We start from the raw sequence: 10,085 nt of genomic DNA, 5'->3' as shown, positions 1-10,085 counted from the left end.
CCAGTTCGTGACGACATTACCATTCTGGGAGATGCGGTTGGAAGTTTCATCCAATGGCCTGAATCTCACATCTACTTGGCTCGGTCGTCTCGCCTCACCAAAGCATTGGGGTTAGAAGAAATACCTTTATATATATGTTACATTTTTAATTGTTGAATGTTTTTATATGTTAAATTTATATGTTATTTTTTTTTTGTAGGGAACAACAAAGCCGGCTTTGGCGGATAAGCCTAAGTCCAGAGACATGCCAACTACCTCGTCGAGACAACAACTTGATGAGGTATTTAATTAACTTCTACATTTTTATGAAAACCTCCCTTTAATTTTTTTGTTTCTGTATTTCTAAAAAGCATGGAAATTTTTTGTATGTAGGGAACAAAAAAGCCGGCTAAGGTGGATAAGCCTAAGTCCCCAGACATGCCAACTACCTCGTCCAGACAACAACTTGATGAGGTATTTAATTAACTTCTCCATTTTTTTAAAAACCTCGCTCCCTTTATTTATATTTTGTCTGTATTTCTAAAAAGCATGGTAATTTTGTGTAGGGGACAAAAAAGACTGATAAGCCTAAGTCCCCAGTCATACCTACTACTACTACCTCATCATTGAAAGAGCAGGTTGATGAGGTATTTAGTTAAGTACGCTTTTATTTTTATTACTCCAACTAGCTAGCTAGGATATGTTACCTTTGGATTTTTTATTATTTTAATTATCTACATGTGTAGGCTGGTGGTAGTAGCACAAAATCAAAGAATCATTATTTCCCCGAACTGAAAGAAGTTAGGAGTTTAAACTCCACAAAATATTCTGGGAAGGATTACATGCAAAAAGTAAGAACGGTGACGATGAGGAAACTGCATGAGGAGGCTTGTGATCGCATAGACAACGAGCAATTGATAATTATTCCGCTCGAGGAGGATATTCTAGGGGTTGAGCGCGAATCACTTATGTCATGGGATATGCTAGCCATTTGGGCTGGCCTAGACCAGATTGATGTCCAACACCTATTTGTTTGGATGAAGTAAGTTTCTTAATAAATAATTTCATATTCTAATATTCTGACTACTAGATAGTATTTTAAATACCGAAATTAATACCGTAATAACGTAGGATATTGAAATTGAGAGTGATCCCCGAGAATAAGATTCCATCTGATCAATACGGATTCCTGTGCCCCTATATTTTATCTATATTTATTCCGGAATACTCGTTCGAAGATCGGGTAGATTATATTGCTCAAAGAATTGGCGACAACCAAGAAGTGATTTTTGCCCTTATAATGAAAAAGGGTAATAAACAAATTAATATTACGTTTCCCCCTACAATTGCATTTTCATAACTAATATATGTACTTGTTAATAATGATGATGTCTCTTGATGTAGGACTCATTGGGTGCTAGCAGCCATCATGCCGACAAAGAAGAAAGTTTTTTGGTTGGACTCTATACATATCAACCAAGCGAGACTTTTAAGCGCTTGATTATTAAGTAAGTTTATAATACTGATTTATTTATAATAACATTAAGTTCCAATTTTTATTTATAGCAAAAAGCTCATTTTTGCCCCTAAAAAAATGAGTTTCTGCCTTCTTTTTTTTTTTTTTTTTAAAAACGGCCTTTGAGAAGAGAAGAGCCAACGAGCAGGATCAACTCACGAAAGATTCTGATGATGGCCCTACTTTTATTACGATAACAGGGGTACGTGCTCAAATACAATACATTAAGTGCAAAAATCTGTGTTTAATACTAATACAATACCTAAAGTTCAAGATTCTGATGTGAGCCTTCTCTCGTCTGTTTGTTTTTATGTAATAATAGGCCCCTCGTCAGCCGGATAGCATACAATGTGGATATTACGTTTGTCGGTTCATGTTGGAGATTATTAGGCGAAGATTTATCCTTATTCCAGAAAAGGTTAGTAATTTAATAATGTGTTTATTACATTTTTTAAATTAGAACTGATGTTGTCTTGCTTGCTGTTATACCATGATGTTGCTATGCAGTATTTGATGTTGCATTGTTACAATAATGTCTTGTCTTTGTTTTTTCCGCAGTATGTAATCAACCCGTCACAAGAGATTCAGCAGTACAAAAGTTTAGATATAGACGAGGTAATGGACATGTTGGGCAAATACGTCTTAGAACATAGAAATAATGCATGATACTCAGAGCTTAGATCAACTTATTAGTAAATTTTTTGTTGAAGTTAGGGAATGATTAGTTCATGTAAATTTAACTCCTTGTAAGTATATATATATATATATATATATATATATATATATATATATATATATATGATGCTTCTGTTGTGGTTGAATTGAATCTATTGAGTTCTGATGTACCCACTTTGTGATTTATCTTTGGTCTTTGGTATATGGTGTCATTGATATATGCAGGTTTTTGAATGGCATGAAACATATTTAATTTTTAAAAACATTAGGAGTTCGTAATAAAAACGGTTACTAAAAAAAAAACCGTTGTTAATACCTTTCACAACGGTTACTAAAAAAAACCTTTCACAAATACCGCGCATAATATTCAACAACAGGTTTTAAACGAAGAACCGTTGTTAAAAGTCTTCACAATTTTGGAGGGAAATTTACAACAACGGGTTTTAAACAAAGAACCGTTGTTACTACAAATTTCAACAACGGGTATGTAGCATATACCCGTTGTTAAAAGTCTTCACAATTTTGGAGGGAAAGTTACAACAACGGTTATACATATGACAACCGTTGTTATATTATTCCACCAAATTTTTGAAACACTTTCCACAACGGCTTACACGCAACAACAACGGCTTTTAACCGTGGTGAATACTTTCGACAACGGTTTAAGTAAATAACCTAACCGTTGTAAATACCTTTTACAACAGCCGCTTTAACAACGTCCGCTTTTTGTTTTTACAACGGTTTTTACCCGTTGTTATAGCCTGTATCTGTAGTAGTGATGTATTTCCTCTGCCATGGCTTGACGCCACCGTGAATCTCGCATCGCTTCTTTGAACGATTTGGGTTCAACTTCACGGGTCAAAGGTGCAAGAAAATGACGATGCGAACTCGAGAAGGTATTATAATTCACATAATGAGTTAAAGGATAGGAACTACCTGAGACGGGAAGTGATGTGGGTGACTCGGTCAAGGTCGTGTTAATGCGATCCCAGCGAACATAATCCTTGTGATTCTTATTCGGAATTTTATCTCGCTTACCACGTCCAAGTTCCGTCTCTGTAACAGTCCCCATATCTTCTTCTTCAGTTACAATTTCATCCTCAAGATCTTCTTCATTAGCGAGAATATTCGCATCACTGTCACCCCGCATTGATACAGTTTCTGAACTGGAAGCCTGCTCGTGATCACTCGACGTACCAACTGCCAAAGACTCGCTGTTATCCATATCTGCCACACGATCAATTGGAGCATCGAGAAAAACTACTTCTTCATCAAAATCATATGATTTCGAAGGTAAAATTTCCTTCTCCGTTTTATCAGAAAAGGGAAATTCCGACTCAACAGATTGAACATCTCTTGACGCAAAATATTGCCCTGTCTCAAGGTCAAATAAATTCCACCCCTTTTTAACGAAGGGATAGCCCAGAAAAACACAACGACGACTCCAACTTGCAAATTTATCATGTGGATTTAAATTCTTAGCATAAGCCAAGCAGCCAAAGACTCAAAGGAAATTAAGATCGGCAGTACGCCCAAACAAAACTTCGTATGAAGTTTTACCTTGAAGAATTCGAGTAGGGGTTCGATTAATCAAATGAGCAGCGGTGAGTATGCATTCACCCAAAAAATCAACGGGAAGGCTGCTTTGAAAGCGTAAGGCACGAGCCACATTAAGAACATGACGATGCTTTCGTTCGAATCGAGCATTCTGTTGGGGCGTCTTAACCATAGAAGTTTCATGTATTATTCCATGCTCACAAAAATAAGAGAGTAGAGGTTTTAATTCCGTCCCATTATCACTTCGTAATGTTTTAACATCATGATTAAACTGTCTTTTAATTAAGGCAAAGTATTCCTGCATAAGCCGAGGAACCTCGTCTTTTGTTTTCATTAAAAATACCCAAACACACCGCGAAAAATCATCGACAATCGAAAGGAAATAGCGTGACCCACAAGCACAATTTGGCTTATAAGGCCCCCAAACATCACAATGTATTAAATCAAAAGACGATGCAGCTTTATTATTGCTCAATGGAAAAATAGAACGAGTTTGTTTGGCTCGAAAACCTTAAATCGGAATTATGTTTATGACGGGTAACTTGAGGAAGAAATTCCATCGCTTGTAAAGAATGATGTCCTAACCGTTTGTGCCAAAGATCAAGATTTCCGTTTCCTTCGACCATATTAACACGACTTGAAGCATCCATTGACAAACAATAGAGTCCGTCAGTGAGTTCACCCTCACCAATCCTCGTCTTCGAGATAGGGTCCTGTATAATGCATTTAGAGTCAGTGAATTGAATACGTAATTGTTAAGACAATAAGAGCTGTGAAACGGATAACAAATTGCAAGTGAAATCGGGAACGAATAACACATTATCCAACATAAGAGCATCATTAATGCGTGCTCGTCCCACATGAGTTGCCTTCAACCGTGAACCATTAGGAAGTCCAACCTCAAGCGGTTGCACAAATTCATAATGGTCAAGCAATCGTAAATCACCACAAACATGGGTTGAGGCACCTGTGTTAACGATCCAAGTAAAAGTACGCTTACTATTGAGTCGGACATGGTTGGCGTCCATGGTTTTCTCACCAAGAACAGCGTTGGTTTTCAATGGTTGAGAACCTACACTCGTTGCACCATCAGCGACAGATCCAGAATGTGGTCCACGACCTTCTGGATAACCATGTTTTTCCCAACAGCGAGCTTCCGTGTGGCCGGGCTTATTGCAGTGAGCACACTTCAGACGAGGGTGCCCCTGCGTGGCCCCTGTTCCAGTGTTGGTCCCACCGCGAACTGCAAAAGCCATTGCAGCAGCCTCCGTCCTTTGTTTGGTAAGAGTTCGCACCTCTTCCTCCTGCATAATTCGAGAGTAAACAGAGTGCAAAGGAGGCAAGATGTCATTGCCCAGAATAGTAGAGCGAGCAGAAGCGTAGCATGGTTCACCCCCATCAAAAACTGACGAGTTTGTCTAATTTCGCGTCGTTTTCGCAGGGTTGCATTCAAACCGCACCTACAGCCAGAACAGTCGCAATATGGGAGAGCATCATAATCATTGATGTCATCCCAGAGTTTCTTCAGACGACCATAATATTCCATTATGGTCTCGCCATCTTTCTGCTTACAATCGGAAATTTCAGACTCCAACTGATAAATTTTAACCCCGTTTCCACGAGAGAAACAGTGCTTAATGTCCTCCCACAGTTCAACCGACGTCTCATGATAGGAGATCGTAGATCGCAGGGTATGTAGGCTCAATTGTATTAAAAATCCAAGCAATGACCGTAAAATTAACCGTCATCCAATCTTCAAGATCCCCCGAATCATTCGGTGATTCGTTGGTTTCTTGAGAGTACCATCGATGACGCCGAGTTTCCGCTTTGCCCCCAAGCCGTTACGGAAACCTTTCGCCCACTTTTCATAATTGGAACCCAGTAGCACGACATGAGTGATTCGTGCGCTGACTCCATCGTTGTTCGAGAGGACGTACACTGGTTTGGTAACGTGGGGAGTAGGAGTAGCAGATTTGGCGTCCCCTGACATGGTTAAGATTGGATGAATGTTCTTTTCCTGACTGATACCATAATAAAGTAAAATAAGACAATGTTTTGATGTGAATGACTTTGTGTGTCTTATTCATCTCGAACAAGGTTACATTTATATAGTACATGACGATATAGAATCGTAACATCGTATTGGCCAAAAATACAAAGATACAAAAGAACAAAATATATATGCTATGAGATATGTTGCACTATTTACGAGATATGACAATATTGCAATATTCGCAAATATTGCCCAATATTTTCTTATACGATTTATTACTACGTCTTAAAATCAACTTTTAGTATGTCTATCAGTCAATTTAGTCTTCGAATGAGGTGGGTCACAACGATTGAATCTTGTACAAAAAGCAACAAATTCACAAGTATCAACTCATATCATCCCCTTTTCCCACCTCTAATTTTGATTTTTCTCCCCATCATTTTTTCACAAGAAATCCGGTTATGACAACCAAACTATCAACTCAATTTAGATCCTCTCACAAACATTAAATATCTTACGTTTTCTTGTTACACATAAACACTCCCATAAATCTATCAACTTCTACAGAAATCCAAGAAATCGAACCCTAAACCCGTCTCCGACAATGTCGAAAGACTACCCACCAGACCCGAAATCATACCAAATAATCGCAGAAATTGGGAGTGGGGTTAGCGCAATAGTCTACAAAGCAATATGTTTAACAATGCCACCATCGTCATCTTCTTCTATTGTCGCAATTAAGTCTATCGATGTCGATCAGTCGAGAGCGGACCTCGATAGTTTACGACTTGAGACGAAAACAATGTCGTTATTATCGCACCCGAATATTCTCCGGGCCCACTGTTCGTTCACTGTTGACCATCGTATTTGGGTCGTCATGCCCTTCATGTCCGCCGGTTCAGTACAATCGATAATCGCTTCCAATTTCCCGACCGGGTTACCCGAAACCTGCATTGCCCTTGTCTTAAGGGAAACCCTTAAGGCGTTATCGTACTTGCATGATCAAGGTCATGTGCATCGTGACGTTAAGGCTGGTAACATATTGGTTGATTCGGATGGGTCGGTTAAATTAGGCGATTTCGGAGTGTCTGCACCCGTTTACGACACGAATTTCGACTCGAGACTAAAGGAGGTTGCTGGGACGCCTTACTGGATGGCTCCTGAAGTTATACATTCACATAACGGGTATGGGTTTAAAGCAGATATTTGGTCGTTTGGTATAACGGCGTTGGAATTGGCTCACGGAAGACCGCCATTGTCTCATTTACCGCCTAATAAATCGTTATTGTTCAAGATTACGAAACGATTTCGCTTTTCTGATTATGATAGAGCTGGTGGCAGTGGTGATGGTGGGGCGTCTTTGAAGGGTGGCTTGAGGAAGAAGTTTTCGAAGTATTTCCAAGATATGGTTGGTTTGTGCCTTGATCAAGATCCTAGTAAGAGACCTACAGCGGAGAAATTGTTGAGACACGGGTTTTTTAAGGGTTCGAAGAGTTGCGATTTCTTGATTAAGAATGTATTAGTCGGTTTACCTAGTGTTGAGGAGCGATTTAAGAAGAGTAAAATGGTGAGGCTTCCTTCTGTTGGGAGCACCTGTAGTACAGAAGAGGATGAGGCTGGGGAATTTGTGCGGCAGAGGAGGGTTAGTGGGTGGAATTTTAATGTGGAAGGGTTTGAGTTGGACCCGGTTTATCCGGTTCCGGGACAGGGTCAAGGACAGGGTCAGATTCATGGTCAGGGTCGGGTTTATGGGATACCAGATGGGTTGAGGCGTGTTCGGTTTCAGGGGGAGTTGATGATACCTAGTAGGAAAGTGGAGTTGGAAGTGTTGAGTTTGGGTTCATCTCCTGTGGTTAGTACTCCAACCGAGGAAATGAGCGCGGTGGGGTTGGTTGAGGGGATTAGTCAAGAGTCGAGTCAACCGAGTGGGGAGTTGACTGAAGGTGGGGTGGATAGGGAGAGTGTGATGGGTGGGTTGGTGGCGTTACGAAGGAGTTTGGATGAGCAAAGGAAGACTGTCAAGGAGTTGATTGGTTTTCTTGGTGGGGAGGAAAGTGGTGGAAGCGAAACGAATAAGGAGGAATTGGTGGAGATGGTGGAGAGGCTGAGGAGGGAGTTGGAACAAGAGAGGAGGAAGAATAAAGAGTTGCTTATGGAGTTGGAATTTCTCAAGGTTATCGTCTCTGGTGAATCTCAAGTTGATGAAATTTGACGAAGATTTCTGGCTTTTGTTTAGTTTTCGAATGCTGTTTTAGGGAAGAGTTTGTGCTTTTGTTGTGTTAGTAGTTCATGTTTTCTAATGCTCAAGGTTATTTGGGTGTGTTAATAGATTGTGATATGGTAGAATCATATGGGTGTATGAAGCATTCATTAAGCACAAAATATGTCTTATATAGTAAGATCGGGCATATGCATCAGTCGGACCGTGTATGGAATATGGCTCAGTTCGATTAGTTTGAGTTAGCTTACATTCGGGTTGGTTGTGTCACTGCCTGTTATTATCAAATTAGTTAGGGATGATAGTCAGTTTGGGGATAGCAAAATTCAGTTGGTATTGAGTCAGATCAAGTCATTTTGAGTACTGGGTCGTATTCATGTTCGTATATTTTGAATGTGTGTCTGGTCCGAAGTGACATATCTGTTCTATGCAGATATCAGCCTGTTAGTCATATTACCAAATGAGGTTTATCTAACTGTTTGGCGCAGTCTCTTATTTAGAACCGTCTGATACAAAACTCACGATTCTCGTACCATCTCCATAGGAGAATCGAAATCAGAAAAATTAATGCCCTGTATAATAATAGGTGAAAAAATTACCCTCAAATTGTATTCATTATTCTGCAGTGAAATGGCAACAGCTGTGTTTAAAAGACTTGGGACATGTAGTGAAACTGAACCAATGATGAAAATTCCTACAGTAAATTTCCTCGAAAAAAAAATATTCCTACAGCAAATAGAGCAGATTTCAGAGAAACAGAAACAGGTATGCTTGCATTATCAGTCCTTAATTTCATTCCTTCCATTACCGGATAACCAAGAAGAATCACGAAAAATGAGAGAGATAACTGCCCAGTGCCCAAGATAACCATTCCACTAACCTTGAATCAACACTCTCCAAAAACCCACGATGAAGGAAGCAAGGTTAAAGATCACTAGGCCAGCTAGAGGCACAACGAACTTGTTTGATGTTTGGAAATCAAACTTGCCTTGTTTGTAAAGTTTTACTTTTTCTTCATCGTCAACTTTGTCTGCTGTCGTAAAATTTGCCTGTCTTAGGCCAAGCTTTTTGATAAACGCATCAACGCTTCCGTATAGAAAACTTGTGAGTTGTGACTCCCTTCATCACATGGATTCTCTCTTCATTCCACCATGTTTTAATAGAACCTCCCGTGGTTAAGACATCAGCCAAGGAATTGTGGCCTTTTTGGGTTCATGTAAATTGATTTCTACTCTTTTCTATGCAAATGTATACTAGTTAGCACATCTTCTATGACCGTGTCGTACCAAAATCCAACCTGCATCATCAAACTCCATCAATTCTTTCATAGTGAAAGTGAACATCTCAACTTTTATCGTAAATTTGTATAGATTTATAGCACTTGCCTTGTTTCCCCATTTTGTGCCTTTTTCAAAGATGCAAGAGGCTAAAAAAAGAGCTTCATGTTGAGAAACAGCGGACAAGTCCCTGTAATTTTGAGGATTAGGCTTGTAAATTCGACTCAGAGATTGCAGGAGCGATTAGAGACCTTGATTAAACTTCTTCATGTAGGTGGTATGACTATTAGACGAACAATAAACAGATAAACTTACAGAATTTGAAGAGAAAGATGTCGTGGCGTGATAGAATCACTGCCCTAAAGTTGAATTTGCCCCGCTCGATACACACGGCCTCTTGGCAACCAACCCCCAGGGTTACACGACGTCCGAGTCTAAGGTGTACGACAAAGACTCGGAATGAGGACTACTTGCAGAACGTTGCCAAATATCAGCTTAGAATATCATAAAATATTTAGAGAGAATATAAGAGAGAATGTATATTTTGTTGTGTGTCTTTTGAGTGGTAGAGTTAGGGTATATATAGTAGTGAAATGGGTATGGTAAATGACAAAGTTAGTATCGTAAAATGGTAATTTTAGGATACTACACAATTAATGTTGAAAATCTCATAAATCATGTATGGGAGAATACACAATCAATTTGGAAAACTATACCATGACTAAATTGGGAATTACCATTTGCTTCTTTTGAAGCACTAAATCCAACAATCACCCACATGATTCAAAAGAAGAGAAAAAGAATAGCTGATATAAGGCAACGGAACGTAAGTCTTAAGATGAATGTTCCTGAGGAATTGAATTGTCACCC

General features: G+C 39.3%; 1 protein-coding gene across 1 annotated transcript; it reads left to right on the top strand.

Moving 5' to 3' along the window:
- Positions 1-6,140: 6,140 nt before the first annotated feature.
- On the top strand, positions 6,141-8,491 carry LOC141621997 (serine/threonine-protein kinase BLUS1). The gene has a single exon (XM_074438089.1). The coding sequence runs from the start codon at positions 6,325-6,327 to the stop codon at positions 7,930-7,932; it is 1,608 nt and encodes a 535-aa protein (XP_074294190.1). The 5' UTR covers positions 6,141-6,324; the 3' UTR covers positions 7,933-8,491.
- The last annotated feature ends 1,594 nt before the right edge of the window (positions 8,492-10,085 follow it).

Source organism: Silene latifolia, chromosome X (assembly GCF_048544455.1).
Source record: "Silene latifolia isolate original U9 population chromosome X, ASM4854445v1, whole genome shotgun sequence".
Taxonomy (NCBI): Eukaryota; Viridiplantae; Streptophyta; class Magnoliopsida; order Caryophyllales; family Caryophyllaceae; genus Silene; species Silene latifolia.
Note: the sequence above shows the minus strand (reverse complement) of the source record. Positions and strands in the feature narration are given on the sequence as shown.